Raw genomic sequence first — 18,608 nt, 5'->3', positions numbered from 1 at the left:
CTGCCTTTGAAGTGTCGGGGCGCAGCGCGTCTTGGGCCCCGGCGACCAGGCGGAGCGTGTGCAGGGGCCGCGTCCCCCCTGGGCCCCTGGCCCGCGGCTCTTGGTAGAGCCCAGTGCTTCATTTCCCGTGCGCGGCCTGGCCGGCCCTCCCTTTCCTCAGGCATCCAGGGTCCGCCGATTCCTCCTCCCTTGCCGCCGCGTCCTTGGCTGGCGTGTGAGTACCGCGGCCCCTGCCGGAAGGAGCCGGGCGCATCAGAGACGCCCGAGAGGCCGGGAGGGCGGGCGGCCCGGGCGGCACCAGCAGCTCGCGCCGTTAGGGACTGAGGCGCAAGTGCGCCAGCGCCGGCTTAGGGGACGTGGGCCAAGTACGGCTCTTGGGACGAGCGCAGAGGGGCGGGGAGACCGAGGCCACGTGGCCGGCCTGCAGGGCGTCCGCGAGCCGGGGGTGCCGGGAGCAGTGGCTCACGGCGCATCCCGGTCGTAGGAAGCCCCTCGGCCAGGCTGCTGGGGCCTGAGGGCCTGTGTTTGCTGCCGTCTCCGTGGGAGACCAAACATCTGCCCCAGCTGTTCTCTGGCCTGCAGACCTTCATCCACCACGTGTTTATTAGGCACCAGTGACTGCACGCATCAGCTGAGCACGGAGGGGATAGGCACGGACGCAACACTCTTGGAACTTAGACGCTAGTGAACACGGAAATGAATAAGCCTGTTTTGTGACTGAGTCAAAATTTCTGTCTCTTGATTTGGAGATAGGGTGGTCGGGCAGCCTCTGAAGGGGGCGGGGATGGTGTTGCTAAGTAGTAGTACTTTCAGAGGCTTTAAGTGGAAGAAGGCAAAGGGGGCGGAGTGGGTTGGGGATCTGATGAGACATCAGGATTGGTTTCCAGAATGAAGGACTACCTGGCAGCAAAAGAACTGTGTAGCTAAACCTGGGGTCGTCCCTGCCTGACAGGGCGGAGCGCTTCTTAAGTTGACACTGCCTGTGGCTCACCTCCCAGGGATGCAGGCCAGGCCATCTCACCTGAGCAGCCTCCTTCTACAGCTCCGACCGTCCCGTCATCTGGACCCCATGAGCCTTAAGCAGCTGGCTCGCAGGCAGTTGGTTACTTCCGGAGCCCCTGTGTGTGCCCAGCCCTGTTCTGGGGGAGGGGGATGCAGCTGAGGTACTCAGAAGGTGTGGAAGGAGCCCCCGAGTGTCCTCTGAGGAAGTGGACGCTCACCTTCGCCTTCTCACCAAATGCGTCCAGCCTAGCCATGCTCCTAGACCTGCCCCTGTAGAGGCTTTCTGGGCGCAGTGCCAATCCTGTGAGAAAGCAGCATCTCCCCTGGGCTGCCGCAGGGTTCGCACACAGTCAGTGCTGGCAGAGTGCGCGCCCCGCCAGCAGAGCCCCTGCTGCCTTCCGCCCCCTCTGGAGGACTAGGCCCTCTGAGCTTTGCTTTTGGGTTGCTGGGTGAAGCTGCAGGGTTTAGCACAGTTGGGCACACGTGCTTGATGATGGACAAAGAGTATCGGGGCTGGGCCGTGCACTGGCATCAGCCTTCTGGGGGCTGAGGACAGGAAATGTGGCATTGAGCATTTGTGTGTCATCATCCTGTGCCAGTGTTTTGAGGTGACATCAGCGTGTTGGAAGCTGGTGGCAGTGTGTTATGCTAAGTGCTGGTGTAGGAGCCTGTCACACGGCTCCAGCTCTCCCGCCTCGCTGACAGCCAAGGGTGCCGTGTGAGGTGTGGCGTGGGTCTTGTATTGTCAGGGGTTCCAGAAAGCCTGTGCAGTGCTGGAGTCACCCAGGAGGCACGGGGGCTACACTGGGCAGGCACGGTCAGCCAGAGCCCCGCAAGCAGGGCTGGACGTGGAGCTGACCTGCAGTGGCATTTCAGAACAGATGTGGTTGGGGTGGGGCTTGGCCTGGGGCAGGGTGGCTTGGGTAGCTACAGTGAGCGCTCTGAGGTATGCAGGGCAGGCTGGTGTTTCCCAGTAGGGCTGGAATATCCAGGCGTCAGACAGGAAAAAGTGGCTGAGTGGGAATGTGGAGCTGTGGAGTTTGTTTTTCTTATCTCTTGAAAAGACCAAAGGTGGCTGGGCCCGGTGGCTCATGCCTGTGATCCCAGCACTTTGGGAGGCCAAGGCGGGCAGATCACGAGGTCAGAAGATCGAGACCATCCTGGCCAACATGGTAAAACCCCATCTCTACTAAAAATACAAAAATTAGGCCAGCCGCGTGGCTCATGCCTGTATTCCCAGCACTTTGGGAGGCCAAGGTGGGTAGATCACCTGAGGTCAGGAGTTCGAGACCAGCCTGGCAGACATGGTAAATCTCTGTCTCTACTAAAAATATAAAAAAAATTAGCCAGGTGTGGTGGCAGACGCCTGTAATCCCAGCTCCTTGGGAGACTGAGGCAGGAGAATCGCTTGAACCCGGGAGATGGAGGTTGCAGTGAGCTCAGATAGTACCACTGCACTCCAGCCTGGGCAACAGAGTGAAACTCCGTCTCAAAAAAAAATTAGCTGGCCGTGGTTGCGCGTGCCTGTAGTCCCAGCTACTTGGGAGGCTGAGGCAGGAGAATCGCTTGAACTGGGGAGTTGGAGGTTGCAGTGAGCCAAGATCGCGCCACTGCACTCCAGCCTGGTAACAGAGCGAGACACAGTCTCAAAAAAAGAAAGACCAAAGGCCTCCACGCAGGAAGACACTGATCTGTCCTGTGCGCTGCCCTGCTGTGCAGTGGTTCTGCCTAAAGACCCACTTCCTCAAGGGCTCTAGCCTCATTTTAAGGGCTAGTCGTTGCGCCCTTTGGGCACTGGAAAGTTGTATCAGGCAGTGCCAGTCCACAGACTCAGGCCAGCCAGGTGGGCCAGAGAGAGGTGCTGCTGCGGGGGGTGGCATGCACAGGCTGAGCCGGTGGCTGACCCTATCCCCTGCCCCCTCCCTGACTTCTCCCAGTGGAGGCTGGACAATCTGGGATCCCATCCCCTGCCCCCCTCCCTGACTTCTCCCTGTGGAGGCTGGGCAATTTGGGATCCCATCCCCTGCCCCCCCCCCCCCCGACTTCTCACTGTGGAGGCTGGACAATCTGGGATCCCATCCCCTGCCCCCCTCCCTGACTTCTCCCGATGGAGGCTGGACAATCTGGGATCCCATCCCCTGCCCCCCTCCCTGACTTCTCCTGGTGGAGGCTGGACAATCTGGGATCCCATCCCCTGCCCACCTCCCTGACTTCTCCCGGTGGAGGCTGGACAATCTGGGAACCTGTCTGTGTGTGTGACTGTGATGGGGTGGTGTGGAGGGCAGGGCCTGGGAGCCAACTCCTCCCAGAAAGCTTCCGTTTGCCCAGGTATGTGGAGACCTCCAGGCTGCGAAGCACTTTGCTGGCCACAGCTCTCCAGGATGTCTTCACCTTCCTCAGGGCCCTGCCCTCCTGACCTGGAGTCTTCTGGATAGGAGCGTCCTTGCTGAGGCTGCTCCGAGGACAGGGACGGGGAGGCTGTGAGAGCCATGGCACTGCAGTGGGTCTTGCTGGGTGGCACCTGTGTCACAGGCCCTGTTAGCTGGGTGGAGCCTTCCAGAGCCAGGACCCCACCGTACCCTCAAACCCTGGGCAGCTGCCAGAGGCTCGGGTGTTCAGCAGACACTGTCTGCCCCTCAGCGAAGAGCCTTGGTGGTGAGCCTGGGCTGCTTCCAGGAGCAGAGTAGGGATACTTGGGCCATTTCCGTCTGGGGCCTGACTCTGGCGTTTCCAAGACTGCTTCTCTGACAGCCGGCTGTCTCCCTGTGTTCTCTTTAGCAAGCTCCTCCCGAGCTTGGATAAACTGCAGGAGCGAAGGGGCTGTTTGTAGGGATGCAGTTGAAAAAGTCGTTGCGTCCTACTCCGGGCTCTCGTGCTGGAGGAGAGAGGCTTGCATGTGCCTGTCAGCGCAAGCATTGAAGCTCAGACTTGATCTCTGTTAGGAGAGATGGTGCGCTCTGTCCGGCAGGTCCTCTCGTGCTTGGGAACACAGGAAGCGGGGAAATGAGGAGGTGGGCTTGGAGGTGTGGGGAGCTGTGCTGGCTCTCCTGGGAGGCTGTCTGCCCGCTGTCGGTGGCCAGCTCCCCAGGTGATGGGCCTGGCCTCCAGGTCTCCAGCATGGCTCACTGTGGTGTCTCCTGAGGGCTTCCTCTCTGCAGGGAAGCCCACCCAAGTCCCCTCTTACTGGTCCTATGGGGCAGCTGCCTCCGTAGCAGCTTCATCTCCACCTGACCCCTGCAGGGTGCCCAGTTCCTCCCAGCAGGGTGCTCCCTGGGGCCAGAGCTCCGGTTGGTGAAGGAAGACAGATCCCAGCCAGGGCTCTTGGGTTGCTCAGCAGTAGGAGGTGGCCCCTCCTGCCGAGTCCCACCCAGGACACAGGCTGGTGGCTGGGCTTTCAGCTGTGCCCAGCTACCCTTCCCAGAGCTTGCAGAGTTTATGAGCTGGCTCTTGTGAGATTAGGAGCCGGACACCTAGTGTCTCCAGCTGAGGAGTAAATGGGGTGAAGGTCCTGTCCTTGTGTGCACACTGTGGGAGGGTGAGTCTGGGAGGCTTTTGCGGCTTGTGCGGGGGCCCTTGGGTGCCAGCCCTGTCTTGATGGTGGCTCCTGCTGAGAGAGGCCCTGCACCAATGCGGGCCCTGGGCTGCCTCCCCCTTAAGGGTCCTTGTCATGTTCTGGGCTCCTTCAGCCGACCGGACACGGGCAGTGCAGGGGAGGGGCTGGACACAGGGGCAGTGCAGGGGAGGGGCTTGGGGAGCTCCTTGGCAGCTCCAGGGGATGCTTGTGGGTGTTGGCTTAACTTATGTCAGGCTGCCTTGCTCAGGTGACGACAAGGTGGGTGGATTTGGGAAAGGTTGGCTCAGATAGTGGTCCCTGCTTGTCCCCCAGGGCCTGCCTGGGCTCCAGCTAACAGTAATCCCAAGAGCTCCCCTTTTAGGGGATGACGGAGTGATGCCGCCTCGAGCGTGTGGACTCAGCTGCCACCTGGGATTGTGGTGGTGGCGGGTCTGTCTGGCGCTCAGCTTCCGTCTCCATCAATGTCACCTCCACGCCACCTCACCAAGCAGCTTCTGGAAAGGCCCTCGGCCGGCTCGGGCTGCCCTGCTGCTGTGTCTGACCCGGTTAGTCTTTCTGGCTGCCTCTAACCTTGCTGCTTTTCCTTCATGCTGTCCTAGGAGGCCAAAGCAAAGTAAGTACCTGCCTGTCCTCATACCCCATTCCCCTTCATTTGACCAGGGAACCCCCAGCCATCACTACACCCGAGGGAACCCCAACACCACTTGTGCATGACCCAGTCTGCCCAGAGGGGCTGCGGTTTCCCATCTGTAAAGTGGAGGAATTGGGTTTTCTGGATGGGGCAGCAGCAGGTGGGCACCCTATGTGGCCCTAAGCAGGGTCCTGGCCTGGGCTGGCAGGTCAGCACCTGACACGCTGCTCCCTGTGGGGAAGTGGTGGCAGTGCCAGGTCTCAGTAGGAGCCTTAGAAGTGGTTTCCTCTCGCTGAGCAGCAGCTTCTGCCCGGAGCCCCCAAGAACATAATCTGAGGCCACCTTGACCACTAAAGTCTGGTAGGGCATTGACACTGGGGGCCAGCTTAGTGGCACTGCTGAGGGGACTTCCATGGGATCAGAGAGACTGGCAGGGGGTCCACTGCACGATGTCACAATGCCCTGTCTCCTGGGCTCTTGCTCCCGCCTCCCACCTCCAACCCCAACCCCTGCCTCTGCCCATCAGCCTGGTCTTCGTAAGTGCTGCCCCAGCCTGGGGGGGAACGAGCCGGGGAGCCTAGGGAGCTCCTTCATGGGCCCTGTGGCCTCCTGGCCCTGGTTCCTTGTTGGTGCCATTAGAACTCACTGCTGGGACTGAGGGATTCTGGCTACATGCCCGGAAAAAACTCCATGTTCCACTTAAGAGGTATCAGAGTGCAGTACCGGGGGCCTTCCCAAAAGTCCTCCCTGCCTGGGTGGAGTGTAGACAGCTCAGCACCCCACTGGAGGCACTGGAACCTACCTTGGTTTTGTTGAGTAAGGATGTCAGGAGAGGGGCGTAGACCCATAGCCACTGGTGTGAAGGGTCTGTGCTTGACTGAAGGCTGCCTCCCTCTGGGTGAAGACCAGGCAGATGGTCCCAGTCACAGCCATGTGCCCTGGGGCCACTGGGTCTGCCCTCAGGCTCCACTAGACACCTCTGCGGAGGCAGCAGACTAGCAGCAGTGTCCATGAGGGGCGGCTGCACACCCCCTCTTGAGGGTGCTCCTAGGTGTTGGTTAGACCCAGGCGTTTCTGCTTTTGGGGAGCAAAACAGAAACGGGCATGGCTGGGTAGGAAGATATCGCAGGCCGAGCGCAGGCTGGGGCGCTGACCTGCATCCCAAGAGCAGATTTGCCCCGGCCTTCTGGGTCTGGCCTTTCTGTAACACCACGCTGGACACCTGGGAGCAGAACATGCCCCCGGCAGGATCCCACATGGCTGCTGGAGCACTGGGGCAGCAGATGACTGAGGTTGCCCAGAGCTTGAGGGAGCACCTCATCCAGTGAGGAGGCTGAGGCTCCCAGGCCTCATTGGGGGTAGCAAGTGGGGGTGGAGCCTCACAACCTGCCTCCCACCAAGATGGTCCCTCTTACATCACACAGAACCCAACCTGAGAGGGGACCCTGATGTCCTGGGACTGTGAGATCCCCATGATGCCCCTTTAGCTTGAATGGACCCAGAGATACGGACTCTAGTTGGGAGGCTGCGGCGGCTGGTAGAGAGCCCAGAGCCGTCTCAGTGCTCCAGGCGCTTGGCCCCTCCTTTCTACACACTGGTCACCAGCATCCTCCCTGGCGAGTCCGGTTGATGTGACCCTTCACGAGTGGGCACTCCACCCTCTGCCCAGCCACCTGGCCCCCTTCCGGGGAGGACAGAGAGGCTCCCTCTTTTTTTTTTTTTTTTTTTTGAGACGAGTTTCCTGGAGTGCAGTGGCGAACTCTGCTCACTGCAAGCTCCGCCTCCCAGCTTCACGCCATTCTCCTGCCTCAGCCTCCCGAGTAGCTGGGACTACAGGCTCCCACCACCACACCCGGCTAGTTTGTTTTTTGTGTGTGTGGGTGTTTTTAGTAGAGACAGGGTTTCAACGTGTTAGCCAGGATGGTCTCAATCTCCAGACCTTGTGATCCATCCGCCTAGGCCTCCCAAAGTGTTGGGATTACAGGGGTGAGCCACCGCACCCGGCCGAGGCTTTCTCTTTTCTAAGACCTTTGAGTGTGCTCTGGGGGTGGTAGTGGTGTGGCCAGGACAGCCACAGACGCCGTTCTGTGGGATGGGAGCACTGGCCACCACAGTGGGGTGGCCAAGCCTGTCCTATGCAAAAATGCGGAGAACGCCAGTTAGCCAGTTAAAGCCTATTTCAGATAAATGATGAAAAATTTTATAGTATAAGTATGTCTCAGATATTTCATGGGCCATACATTCACTTTAAAAAAGTATGTATTGTTCATGTATTGGGAGGCACTTGGCCTCCCAAAGTGCTGCAATTACAGGCATGAGCCACTGCGCCCGGTCTGTTTTCTCTTTACAACAGAGCATCCCCCACATGGGCTTGACTTTTAAGTCCTTGAATGTCATCTCATGAAAGCCCCACGGGGGAGCATCCTCAGCCCCTGCCCTGGGAGGGCAGCCACGGGGAGGGTGGGCACGGGGCCGCAGTGTTGCAACTCTGCCCTCTGCTTGCTTTTTATCGCTGTGTCCGGAAGATGAGGAGTGGGAAGGCCTCCTGCACCCTGGAGACCGTGTGGGAAGACAAACACAAGTATGAGGAGGCCGAGCGGCGCTTCTACGAGCATGAGGCCATGCAGGCGGCCGCCTCCGCCCAGCAGCTGCCAGCCGAGGGGCCAGCCATGAATGGGCCCGGCCAGGACGACCCTGAGGACGCTGATGAGGCAGAGACCCCTGACGGGAGCAGCAGGAGTGATCCCAGGAAGAGTCAGGACAGCAGGAAGCCCCTGCAGAAAAAGAGGAGGCGCTCCCCCAAGAGTGCGCTCGGCCCGGCGGACCTGGCCCTCCTGGGCCTCTCGGCCGAACGCGTGTGGCTGGACAAGTCAGTTTTCGACCAGGCGGAGAGCTCCTACCGCCAGAAGCTGGCAGATGTGGCTGCCCAGGCAGCCCAGCCTCCTGCCTTGGCCCCTTGGGGTCCCTGCATCCATGGAAGCCAGGTGGCCTGCCACCACGTGACCTGGGGGACCTGGGTCAACAAGTCCTCCTTCGACCAGGCTGAGCGGGCCTTTGTGGAGTGGTCTCAGTCCCTGTTGCTGGCTCCCGAGGGCAGCCGCAGGCAGGGGACTCCCGACACAGGCCAGCAGGCGGCCGTCCCCAACCTGGCCCAGCAGCCCAGCCCGCCGGCCAATGGCCAGCCCCCGCTGGGCAGCCTGCAGGCCCTGGTTCGGGAGGTGTGGCTGGAGAAGCCCCGGTACGATGCAGCCGAGAGGGGCTACTATGAGGCCCTGTTTGACGGCCATCCCCCGGGGAAGGTGCGCCTGCAAGAGCGAGCTGGCCTGGCTGAGGGTGCCCGGAGGGGCCGCAGAGACCGGCGGGGCCGCAACATCTTAGGGAACAAGCGGGCTGGGCCGCGGTGGGCCGATGGGGAGGCCCCCTCTGCCTTGCCCCACTGTTACTTCCTGCAGAAGGATGCAGAGGCCCCCTGGCTCAGCAAGCCCGCCTACGACAGCGCTGAGTGCCGCCACCACGTTGCCGAGGCCCTGCGCATGGCCTGGTGCCTGGAAGCTGCCTCCCTGTCTCACCGATCCGGTCCTCGGTCTGGCCTGTCCGTGTCCAGCCTGAGACCCAAGTAGGAGAAACGTGCTGGGTGGGCACCCAGCCTGGGCTGTAGGCACAGGGACAGCCGTCCCAGGCTGGGGCTCCTCCCACTTCCTCCCCTGCCCACCTGGGGTGGGGGCTCCCCAAGACCTTGGGCCCAGCTGAGTTGAATGCAGCAGCAGGCTGAGTAAAGGTGGTGCTGTGCTTGGGCAGTGTGGGTTCCGGGGACACTGCTTGGGGTTACAAAGTTCTGGGCTGTCTGGATGGGGGCAGGGAAGGGGTCAACACAGGGCAGAATCTCTGCCTCGCCCAGGGTCCCTCTTGGGCTGGGAAGCTCCCCGAGTCCCCTGTGGCTGTCACGTGCCAGGGCTGAGAAGACAAGGCTACCCATAGGAGCAGGAAGCACTGAAGCTGGTTTCTGGCCCTCACGCTCCCCTGTGATGAGATGTGGGAGCCAGTATGTCCCTGCCTGCCCGTCCTGGGCACCCCCAGCTTTCCTTGTCACCTGAAACTACCTCTGAGGGAAGGTGGTGGCATCTCAGATGAATGGGCATATGGCTGGTCAGGTGGCCCCCATCCCAGGGTGCCCGGTCTGTGTGACCTCCCTCTGGATGCTGGGGGCTTGCTCCAGGGTGCAGGTGCAACCCCAGCAGCGGTCTCTGGGGCCAGGCAGGTGGGTAGGCGATTGGACATGGAAGGGAATACAGAGGGCATGGAAGTGGCGAGGCTGGCCTGCTGGTGAGGACATCCTGGTGGTGGGGCGGGCTGAGTCAGGGAAGGACTCTGAAGGTCCCAGCCGGGTGTCCCAAGCAGCTGCCTAAGCCCCCAAGGAAGTGGTGCCAACCTTGGACCCCCAGGGGTCTGGATTTGCTGGTTGACAAGATCACCTGAGGGCGGGACCCCATGGGGGAATGCTAACCTCCTGCCCTTCCACCTGCCCTGGTATTCACGGTGGCCTGGTCCCTCCTCGCCAGAAGAGTGTCCTGGGTCAGGGACGTGGAGGAGGCTCACAGACTCCAGCCCTTTGTTACCGAGAGGACACTTGACGAGGTCCAGCGATGGTCCAGAGTCCATGCACAGACTGGCGGCAGAGTGGGATGGGGACAGTTCTGATGTACTTGGTTGGACAGTAGGAGGGTCTTGGCCAGTCCAGGGTGGGAGGCAGCAAACTCCATAAAGAACCACAGGGTCTGGGCCCTGGCCACAGAGTCGTCTGCCCAGCTCCTCTGCTGCTGGCCAGTGGGAAGAGCACGAGGTGGGGCTGTGTGCCAGTAAAACCACAGGCTGGATTTGCCTGCGGGTCATAGTCCCTGTCTAGGGCACCAATTCACGACCTTCTTGCTCTCAGGACCCCAAAGAGCTTTCATTGTACCTATTGATTTTTACCACATTAGCAATTAAAACTGAGAAATGGGCCGGGCGCGGTGGCTCACGCCTGTAATCCCAGCACTTTGGGAGGCCTAGGCGGGTGGATCACCTGATGTCAGAAGTTCAAGACCAGCCTGACCAACATGGTGAAACCTCGTCTCTACTAAAAATACAAAAAATTAGCCAAGCACAGTGGTGCGCACTTGTAGTCCCAGTTACTTGGGAGGCTGAGGCAGGAAAATCACTTGAACCCAAGAGGCGGAGGTTGTGGTGAGCTGAGATCGCACCACTGATTCCAGCCTGGGCAACAGAGTGAGACTCCGTCTCAAAAAAAAAGGAAATGCTAAGTGTAATTATTTGTTGAAGAAGAAACTTGTTACATATTACTTTTTTTATGAGAAATACTTTTCCCATAACCAAAAAATTCAGTGAGCAGAATGGTCTTGCTTGAGATTTTTGCAAATCTCTCGGGTGTCTGGCTTAGTGGGAGGCAGCTGGGCCCTCGTACCTGCCTCCGCACTCCAGCTGTTTGACATAAACCCAGCTTCATGTGAGTGAAAGGGTAGGGCCTTGGGACCCCCAGAGGTTCTTGGACCACACTTTGAGAACCCCTCGTCTGGAAGACAGGCCTGGGGACGCCATGTGGGGTGAGGGCTTCCGGGCTTGGCGTCGCTTTGTGGAGAACCATTGGTGTTTGAAGTAGGTGTCAGCCCTGCCGCACCCTGGTGCTTCCGGGCTGTTCTGACGGGGGTCTCTGTGGGGAAGGGTGAGGCCAGGGCTGTCTCGACCCCACTTCCCAGCCATGTTGACTTTGCCTCTTTCCCCTCCCAGCAGAAAAATGGCTACAAACTTCCTAGTGCATGAGAAGATCTGGTTTGACAAGTTCAAATATGACGATGCAGAAAGGAGATTCTACGAGCAGATGAACGGGCCTGTGGCCGGTGCCTCCCGCCAGGTGAGGGCTGCATGTGGGGTGGCTGGGTGGCTCTGCTGCCCGACAGGAGTGGCCGGGGCACACGAGGAGGGTTCAACCAGGTTAGGAGGGCAGAGGCACCCTGGCCCAGTGGCTCTGCTGTGGGTGCTGGGCGTGGGGTCTTGGGGCAGGCGGCCTTGGCCGGGCCCCCGGGGCTGGGTCTGCTCAGGGCCCTCCTGCTGGTGCCTGTGCAGGTGGCGTGGGGCCAGGCCTGGCACTCGTTCCCTGCAGACATGGGCGCCTGTGCCTGTCATCACAGCCTCAGGTACCTCCAACTTTTCTGGCCTGCTGAGCTCTCATTCTGTGCAATACTTTCTTGCTGTCTCTATGTGAGGGTTCATGGGATTTTTTGGTTTGTTTTTTAATTAAATTCTTTTTTAATAATAAAAAAAAAAAGACTGGTTCTTTCTGCACTGTCTGCAGGAGAATGGCGCCAGTGTGATCCTTCGTGACATTGCGAGAGCCAGAGAGAACATCCAGAAATCCCTGGCCGGAGTAAGTACCCGCGGCCCACGGACCCGCGGGCTCCTGCTCGGCCAAGTAGCATGTCTGATTTTTCCTGATGCTGCTGGTTGTTTGGCTTCACAGCAGAGTCAGGGCGGAGTGCACAGCGCTGTGCTCCTGGGACGTGTGGCTCTGTGGCCTCCAGGCCCGGACTGTGTTCTTACTCTCATGTCCCTTCCGTGCTTACCTCTTGTCTGCCTGCTGGCGGTCACACTGGCCGTTGCTGCGGGGCCCGCTGGGAGCCGAGTGGTGCCATTCGCAGGGTGTGCTGTGGGCGCCTGCCGTGAGGGCCCGTGCCTCCCTGCTTGCTCCCCGTGGCAGGACTGTGTGTCTGCCGGGGCCTCCTGCATTCCCTCTTAGATCTTGCCTCACTAGGGAGAGAGAAGTAGTGGTTCTGCAAGGTGCGAGGAGTTCCGAGCCTAGAGTTGGCACCATCTTGAGTTGGAGACCCAGAGAGGAGCCCTGTAGCCCTGCTTGGCCTCCAGGCCCCAGGCTGAGGTCAGAAGTTGGAGGCAGTGGCTGCAGCCTGACAGGCTGGTTGGGGAAGGGTTGTCCTCTGGGAGGTGGTAGCCCTGGTATTCCCAAGGAGTTGGGACTGTGTTCTCCCTGGGATGGGATACTGTCCTGGCCCCGAGAACAGGGTCAGTATTTCTGTGGCTGCTGCTATGGCTTTCCACAGCTTCACACTGGAAACAGTACATATGTATCATGCCGGGTTTCCAGGCCACAAGTCTGAAATGTGTCTCACGAGGCTGACCCGTGTCAGCAAGGTTGCCATCCTTCCCAAGGCTCAGGAGGAGTCTGTTCCTTTGCCTCTCGCAGATTCCAGTGGATGCTGATGTTGCTTGTTTCGAGGTGGCCAGCAGGCAACCTCGTCACCCCTGCCTCCACTTTCATCTCACGCCTCTCTCCGAGCCTCCTGCCTCCCTCTGTCACTTACATGGTTCTTGTGTTTGCTTTGGGCCCACCAGGGTCCCAGGTCCAGGATGTTCCCCACCTCAAAATCCTGAGTTTTTTTTTTTTTTTTTGAGACGGCGTCTTGCTCTGTCGCTCAGGCTGGAGTGCAGTGGCTGGATCTCAGCTCACTGCAAGCTCCGCGTACCGGGTTTACGCCATTCTCCCGCCTCAGCCTCCCGAGTAGCTGGGATTACAGGCGCCTGCCACCTCGCCCGGCTAGTTTTTTTTTTTTTTTTTTTTTTTAGTAGAGACGGGGTTTCACCGGGTTAGCCAGGATGGTCTCGATCTCCTGACCTCGTGATCCGCCCGTCTCGGCCTCCCAAAGTGCTGGGATGACAGGCTTGAGCCACCGCGCCCAGCACTGATTCTTCTTTTTGCCACATAAGGTAGTGGATTTGCAGGCTCTGGGGGGTGGGACGTGGGCGTTGGAGATCCTCATTGCCTCATTCGTAAGGTGCATTGCTCCCCACCAACATCTACAGAAGCCTGGGTCCCCCACAGAGTCCCCCCAAAGTCCAGAATCCCATCCTTTCAGGCATGGGGGATTGCGTGGTCCATCCTGAGGCAAAATGCCTCTCCATCTGTGGACCAGTGAAACTGGAAAACAAATTATCTGCTCCCAAAATACAACTGTGGGACAGGCATTCCCTTTCAAAATGGGAAAAAGAAGAAGGAAACAACAGGGTGTCACTCGTCCCAGGCAGTCACAGTCCAACCCGTGGGTCGCATGAGGTTTGAAGGCAGCACTCCTGTGTGGCCCGTGGTCCCCCCGCTGTCATTTCTTAACACCCCTGTTCCTACCAACAGCATGTTCGTGGCGGTTTAGGTTTAGGTTGTTCTAGAAGATGATGTGCCCTGCTCCTCACCTTCTCTGTCTTCACTGAGGGGCTTAGCATCTGAATTCTGTCAACTGTGTGCTCAAGACAGGCTAGGGTTTTTCATTTGGCCGGGCTGGGTGGGTTGTGGACAGAGTCTTGCTCTGTCGCCCAGGCTTGGAGTGCAGTGGCATGATCCTGGCTCACTGCAACCTCTGCCTCTGGGGTTCAAGCGATTGTCCTGCGTCAGCTTCCAAGTAGCTGAGACTACAGGTGCCTGTCACCAAGCCCAGCTGGTTTTTTTTTTTTTTTTTCCAGTAGAGACGGGGTTTCGCCAGGTTGACCAGGCTGGTCTTGAATTCCTGACCTTATGATCTGCCTGCCTCGGCCTTCCAGAGTGCTGGGATTACAGGTGTGAGCCACCGCGCCCAGCCCAGTCTAGGGTTTTTGTGTCATGCTCCTCAGAGTTCTTCCCACCTCACCACTGCCCAACTCCAAAGCCACCTCCACGTTGTTAGGCATTCCAGCAGCACCCCACTTCCTGGGCCAAGATCTGTGTTGGTTTCCACTTGATTTTGCTGTAACACTGTCACACTTCGGTGGCTTAAAACAGCACAAGTTCCTCACCTTACAGTTCCGGAGGCCAGAAGGCTGAGATCGTCTTATGGTGCAGAATCAAGGCTGTGGTCCTTCTGGTGTCTCTATGGGGAGAGTCCGCTTCCTTGTCTCTCCTGGTGGCTCTGCGGGGAGAGTCCGCTTCCTTGTCTCTTCTGGCTGCTGGAAGCTGCTCACAGTCCTTGGCCCGAGGCTCCTAAACAGCTGTCTCGTCACTCAGCCTGCCTCTCCCCTTCCTTGGTCCTGCTGCCTCGTGTGGGCCCTTGTGATGACAGTGGGCCTGCCTGGGTGATCCAGCATCTTCTCTCCATCTTGTGATCCGCTTAACTTAATCATACCACATCTGCAGAATCCCTTTTGCCATGGGAGACTATATTTACAGGCTCTGGGGACTTGTATGTGGACATCTTTGCGGGGGCCATGATTCTGTCTGCCACAGTCACAGCCAGCTAGGGGTGTGCTGGCTCCCAAGCCATAAGCTGGGCATCCCTGGGTAGGTGGGCCCAGGAAGGGCTGCCACTCCTGTCTACCAGGTGGGTGGTGCTTTGTGCCTTGCGTTCTGCCCAGATCCCAGCCCAGCACCCCTGGCGTGCCCAGGCACCTGACCAGGTCCAGGCTAGGCAGACACGAGATTAAGGTACTACAGATTTTTGCACCCAAGTCAGGCATATTGCCCTCCAGTGCCCAGAAGGCAGCGGTCGGGGGCTTGGCCCTGGGGCTACAGGAACTCTTCAGCCCTGGCTCTGTGGGGTCAACCCCGAGGTCATGGTCTCTGGGACAGGCAGGTGGTCACACTATTAGAGCTTAGGGACTGGTTTGCTGCTATAACAAAGTTCCATAGACTAGGTGACTTAAACCACACGTGTTTTCTCACAGCTCTAGAGGCTGGAAGTCCACGATTGAGGTGGCAGCAGGGCTGGTTTCTCCTGAGGCCTCTCAGCATGTAGACAGTCTTCTCCATGTTCTCACACAGTCATCCCTCTGAGCGTTGGTGTGTCGTGATGTCTTCTTATTGGACACCAGTCGGACTGGATTACCTCCCGCCCCTCAGTGACAATTCTCTCTGTAAAGGCCCTGTGTCCAAATAAGGTCACATTCTAAGATACTGAGGGATAAGACTCCAGCATGTGGATTTGGAAGGACATTATTCAGCCCATGGCAGGGGCCCAGTCTCATCTTGGATTTGGGGTGGGAGCGCTCAGCAGACACTGGGGTTTCAGAACTGCAGGGTTTCTGGGAATGTGGTGCTGGCACAGGGTTTACTGGCATGGGTCTGGCTCTGAAGTGTTTGCCTTTGGCATCCCCCAGGTCCCTGAGGGGCTCTCTGAGGCCCGCTCTGATTGCAGTGGGTGACCTGAGCCTGCCCCGTGGAAGCTGTGCTCGGGGACTCTGATGCCTGGCGTCCCTAGTCCCCTCCTGAGTCAGCATCAAGGGAGGGGGCTGCCCCTCTGTCCTGAGTGCTGTGGGCTCTGGCCTAGTGGCCTCGGGAGGGCAGTGGTGAAACAGTCCCCACTGCTTATCATGCAGCTCGGGGCCAGTGCTGACTTAGTGCCTCTTCCAAAGGGGACCTTGTCCTTGTCCTTGGGCCTGCTATTTGGGGTGCATGAGGCCTCAGGTGCCCTGGCCCTGCCACTCACAGATTGTAGCCTCCTCGGGACCCAGCCCCACTCTCTCAGGAGGTCTGCTGTGATTCTCCATGCCCCCTGACGCCCCACAGCCTGGCCCTCCCATGCTCCAGCTTCTGCCCCAGAGCTTGTCAGAGTTTCTGCTGGTGCCTTCCGCACCCCCACCACCATTCACTCGCCCCTGCCAGCCTGGCCTTTCCCTGCCCATTTCCTCCTGTGCCAGGTGGGCCTCCTGGGCCACAGTCTTGGCATTGTCCATGATCTGTGGGGCTTAGCTCCCGTCATCGTTGTGATCTGTGGGGCTTAGCTCCCGTCATCGTCTGTGATCTGTGGGGCTTAGCTCCCATACTCTCCAAGTACACAAACAAGCATTCCCCACAGCATGGGCCCAAGGACTGTGGCAGGAGGGCCCCAGGGCTGGTGCTGCACGTTGGGCAAAGGCCTGAGTGTGTCTGCACCTGCTGCAAGGAGCAGGTTTGTCTGCCCAGCTGCTGCAGGCCCCTCCTCACAGAGAGGGAGCCCCGGGGAGCTGCCAAGATAGGGTTGGCTGAGAGCACCATGCAGCCAGATACACCCTGTCCTTAGAGCCATCGTGTTGGTGGGTGGGCAGGCTAAATGGCCCATGCCTGCAGGTAGATGCGTAAGGACTGGCTAGTGTTAAGGGCCAGGAGGCTAGGAGCCTGTCTGGGCCCCAGGGCATCAGTCTGAGCTATGGCGGAGTATGAGGTGGGCTTGGGGCCCTGGGGCACCTAGAGACTGGCTTGCTGAGTGAGATGGCAGGCGTGAGGCCCATGGAGACAAAGCTCTGGGTGGCTGCTGTCCACACGGGTGGGCTCCTTCCTCCTGCCCCCCCCCCGGGGGGGCCTCCCATTTCCAGTGCTACCTGGTCCCCTGAGGCCTGTCCCAGGTTGTCCCTAGGACTGTGAGTCCTTCACCATCTCCCACCCAGCCTCTGAGCTTGGCTGCTCAGCAGGATCCCGACGGGCAGCAGCAGCCATGGCCCAGCTCCCCACAGCTTCCGTGTTTGGGGCACTAAGAGCTTCCTGTCCTGGACTTTGCCTGGCTGAGAATTTCACTGTGGTCTGTGGCAGCCACCATCTCCGAGGCCATACGTTTGAGCTGGGCTTCAGCAGGGGGTACCTCCTGCTCTCCCGAGCCGGAGTTTTCCTTCTCTGAGTTCCTGCAGTCCCGAGCATGGCAGGGGGACCTGGTGGAGCTGACTGGAGCCTCTGAGGGGACCCCAGGAGCAGGCTGGGCACTGAGCCCTCCCCTCCTCCTGCCTTGCAGACCTCAGGCCCCGGGGCCTGCAGCGGCCCCAGCGGAGACCACAGCGAGCTTGTCGTCCGGATTGCCAGTCTGGAAGTGGAGAACCAGAGCCTGCGTGGCGGTGAGGCCCCGGGCCAGTGGGTAGGGGCTATCCCTGGCCCCTGCCATCTAACCGTGCTCCCCTTGCCCCCGCAGTGGTACAGGAGCTGCAGCAGGCCATCTCCAAGCTGGAGGCCCGGCTGAACGTGCTGGAGAAGAGCTCGCCTGGCCACCGGGCCACGGCCCCGCAGACTCAGGTGAGTGCTCTCCCCACGCCTGACACTGCAGGGACCACGTGGCCCTGCTGGCTTCCATGTCTCCATGTACACTGGCTCCAGCAGTGCTGAGCTGGCAGCCACAATACTGGAGTCCTCAGGTCCCCAGGAAGGTTTACAGTTAGGCCTGCACTAATCCCCTGGGCAGGTAGAGGCAGTTTTTGTCTTTCCGGGGGCCTGCATGTGGGGAACCACAGCTGGGGTGCACAGGGGCTGCCCTTGCTCCGGTCGAGGGAGGGAGGAGGGCCTAGGAGGTGGCCAGGCAGCTCTGGGCCCTGGTTGGGGCGTCTCAGCCGTGCCTTCTGTCCCCTCCCCTGTGGCAGCATGTGTCTCCCATGCGCCAAGTGGAGCCCCCGGCCAAGAAGCCAGCCACACCAGCAGAGGATGACGAGGATGATGACATTGACCTGTTTGGCAGCGACAATGAGGAGGAGGACAAGGAGGTGGCACAGCTGCGGGAGGAGCGGCTGCGGCAGTACGCAGAGAGGAAGGCCAAGAAGCCTGCACTGGTGGCCAAGTCCTCTCTCCTGCTGGATGTCAAGCCTGTGAGTGGGCAGGGTGGAGCTTCTGGGGGCCGGGCATTGCCCTGGTGCCTGCCCAGCTGGCTCAGCTTGTGACCCTCCCTCCCCCTGCTCTCTTGGTTCTGGGGAGACTTTAACGCCAAGTTTAGAAGTCTTGGGATAAACACAAACTTGGAGACAGGAAGGTGTGAATTTGGATTGTTTTCTGAGGGCCCTTTAAGGAAACAATTGTGCACACAGTGGGTAGGGGGTAGGGGGCACGCAGGGACTTCCTGGGTGTTCTGAGGGTGGCTGACCCCAGCTTTTCCTCCCCTTTCCCCACAGTGGGACGATGAGACGGACATGGCCCAGCTGGAGGCCTGTGTGCGCTCTATCCAGCTGGACGGGCTGGTCTGGGGGGCCTCCAAGCTGGTGCCCGTGGGCTACGGTATCCGGAAGCTACAGATTCAGTGTGTGGTGGAGGACGACAAGGTGGGGACAGACTTGCTGGAGGAGGAGATCACCAAGTTTGAAGAGCACGTGAGTGGGCTGGCTGGGGAGAGGAGGGGAGAGGAGACTGGGGGCCTTGGCCCCACAGCAGTGGGGAGTGAGTCCCAGAGTGAACCCCCACTCAGAGGAGGCTCCTGGCTCCGAGTGGGCTGTAGGGGAACAGCCCTGACCATCACCCTCCACCTCTCCTCAGGTGCAGAGTGTTGATATCGCAGCTTTCAACAAGATCTGAAGCCTGAGTGTGTGTGTGTGCGCGTGCGTGAGGCCCTGCCACAATTAAAGACTGAGTCCGGCCTTCTGGCTCCTGTCCTGGTCATTTCCTGCTCGTACCTGGCCTGTCTCCCTCCCTGTCTCAGCCCCATCTCTGCC

At 59.6% G+C, this 18,608-nt stretch overlaps 1 protein-coding gene across 9 annotated transcripts; it reads left to right on the top strand.

Annotated features, from left to right (window-relative positions):
- The first annotated feature begins 75 nt into the window (after nt 1-75).
- On the top strand, nt 76-18,533 carry EEF1D (eukaryotic translation elongation factor 1 delta). Of its 9 annotated transcripts, XM_033202330.1 has the most exons (10): nt 118-214; nt 5,176-5,189; nt 7,733-8,823; nt 10,992-11,115; nt 11,557-11,628; nt 16,937-17,036; nt 17,111-17,211; nt 17,553-17,774; nt 18,075-18,269; nt 18,433-18,533. In XM_033202330.1, exons 3-10 carry the CDS (start codon nt 7,733-7,735, stop codon nt 18,469-18,471), a joined length of 1,944 nt encoding a protein of 647 aa, XP_033058221.1. In that variant the 5' UTR covers nt 118-214; nt 5,176-5,189; the 3' UTR covers nt 18,472-18,533. The 9 variants fall into 9 exon arrangements, with proteins under 9 accessions (XP_033058223.1, XP_033058225.1, XP_033058224.1 ...); XM_033202331.1 differs by lacking the exon at nt 5,176-5,189 and having other exon boundaries at nt 116-214; XM_033202328.1 differs by lacking the exons at nt 118-214; nt 5,176-5,189 and adding an exon at nt 5,667-5,743 and having other exon boundaries at nt 10,995-11,115.
- The last annotated feature ends 75 nt before the right edge of the window (nt 18,534-18,608 follow it).

This window comes from Trachypithecus francoisi, unplaced genomic scaffold (genome assembly GCF_009764315.1).
Source record: "Trachypithecus francoisi isolate TF-2019V2 unplaced genomic scaffold, Tfra_2.0 Lachesis_group7, whole genome shotgun sequence".
Taxonomy (NCBI): Eukaryota; Metazoa; Chordata; class Mammalia; order Primates; family Cercopithecidae; genus Trachypithecus; species Trachypithecus francoisi.
Note: the sequence above shows the minus strand (reverse complement) of the source record. Positions and strands in the feature narration are given on the sequence as shown.